Below are 1511 nucleotides of genomic sequence, written 5' to 3'. Positions count from 1 at the left end.
AGACTCAGACCAAACTCCCTTCACAATTATCAGAAATTAATGTTTTCTTGCTCTTTAGTAAAAATCTTCACGTCGTACAATAAGATTTAATACGTGTTCACGTTAAACAGAGTCCAGTGGATAATTCGGGTAGTGGTTATAGTGATACGTCAAATGTATTTATTGTGTATAAGACTTTATTATTATCAGTATATAACAGAAAGACTTACAACTGAGCCTGGATGTACGGAAGAGGATTAGGGCCACATGTGAAAAATCTTTCTTTTTTTAAATTCTGACTTTAATCTCAGAATAAAAAAACATTTTTTTTCACATGTGACTCTAATCCTCTTGATTATGAATGAGAGCCAATTATATTCCCTTTAAAATGATACAGAACACATTAGACTAAAATAAGATTCATTTAAACAAAATGAATGTCCTTAAATCACACAAAGCTTTTCAAAACTGCTTCACATGATTCAAACATATAATCAGATGATTTTTTTCATAATATAATTAATCTGCCAATTAATAGTTTCAGTTAATCGATCAATTATTTGTTCTGTAAAACAACAGAAAACTGTTTTCAAATATCTTTTTGTATTTGACCAATAAGATGATGAGTTTTCTGTGATGTCAGAGCCTGGAACCAAATCAAAAACTGACATCAACATAAATAAAATATTGATCGATTATCAAAATAGTGTCAGATTCCTTTTTCTTCTGATCGACTGCATATCTTTGCCATTCTGTGACACACACACACACACACACACACACACACACACACACACACACACACACACACACACACACACACAGTCAATGATGTTGATGATCACATCAGCTCTGCAGTCTGTGTCTTTCAGACGTTGTTGATCTTCTTTAAAACCTCCCAGTCAGTGAAACGTTGTGAATCACGTGTGTTTCTTCTTCTGCAGCTTCTCCACATGTCAGTTTTCTCTCAGAGTTTCTCTCCCTGCGGTCGATTCCTGGCGGCAGGAAACAACTATGGAGAGATCGCACTCTTCAGGTGAGACCAACACACCTGACCGACCTTGTGTTACCAGTATGTGATGATGTGTAGTTGATGATGGTTGTGTTGAACTGTTTCAGTCTGTCTGCCGCTCTGAGTCCAGATGCCACCAGACTGAGTCAGAAACCTGTTCTAACGTTCACTGGTGAGTCCTGACCCGAGTCTTTCTCCTTTAATTCACCTGAAACACATGAACTCACTCGTTTGGCTGCTCGGGTCAGGGGTCTGGTTCTGTTGGGGTTCTGTTGGGGTTCTGTTGGGTTGGGGTTGGAGTTGGGGTTCTGTTGGGGTTCTGTTGGGGTTCTGTTGGGGTTCTGTTGGGTTGGGGTTTGCTCCATGTATCCTGTTTTTACTTTATCTAATGAGGGAAACTGAACATGAGATTTTCTTTTGTTTTGTTTATAAAATTCTTTTTTTGCTGTTTCCTGTTCCGTCCTGACGTGTGTTTCATTTACTGAACAAACCAAATGTCTCATTGTTGTTTCACCGTGAA

At 38.1% G+C, this 1511-nt stretch overlaps 1 protein-coding gene and 1 pseudogene across 2 annotated transcripts in view; one reads left to right on the top strand and one right to left on the bottom strand.

Moving 5' to 3' along the window:
• The window catches only part of LOC147817217 (NACHT, LRR and PYD domains-containing protein 12-like), a 103706-nt pseudogene that overhangs the window by 30604 nt on the left and 71591 nt on the right, over positions 1-1511 (bottom strand). The window lies entirely within an intron of this gene.
• Positions 1209-1511, top strand: part of thoc6 (THO complex 6) — a 4499-nt gene continuing 4196 nt past the window's right edge. The window contains exon 1 of the mRNA XM_087171368.1: positions 1209-1241. Within this exon, the coding sequence (XP_087027494.1) occupies positions 1209-1241 (33 nt within the window). The remainder of the gene's footprint in view (positions 1242-1511) is intronic.

The sequence above is a fragment of the Seriola lalandi genome, unplaced genomic scaffold (assembly GCF_002814215.2).
Source record: "Seriola lalandi dorsalis isolate HSWRI2012SDOR001 ecotype SW California unplaced genomic scaffold, Sedor1 jcf7180002054987, whole genome shotgun sequence".
NCBI lineage: Eukaryota > Metazoa > Chordata > Actinopteri > Carangiformes > Carangidae > Seriola > Seriola lalandi.
The sequence above is the reverse complement of the archived record's forward strand: the minus strand, read 5'-3'. Positions and strand labels throughout refer to the sequence as shown.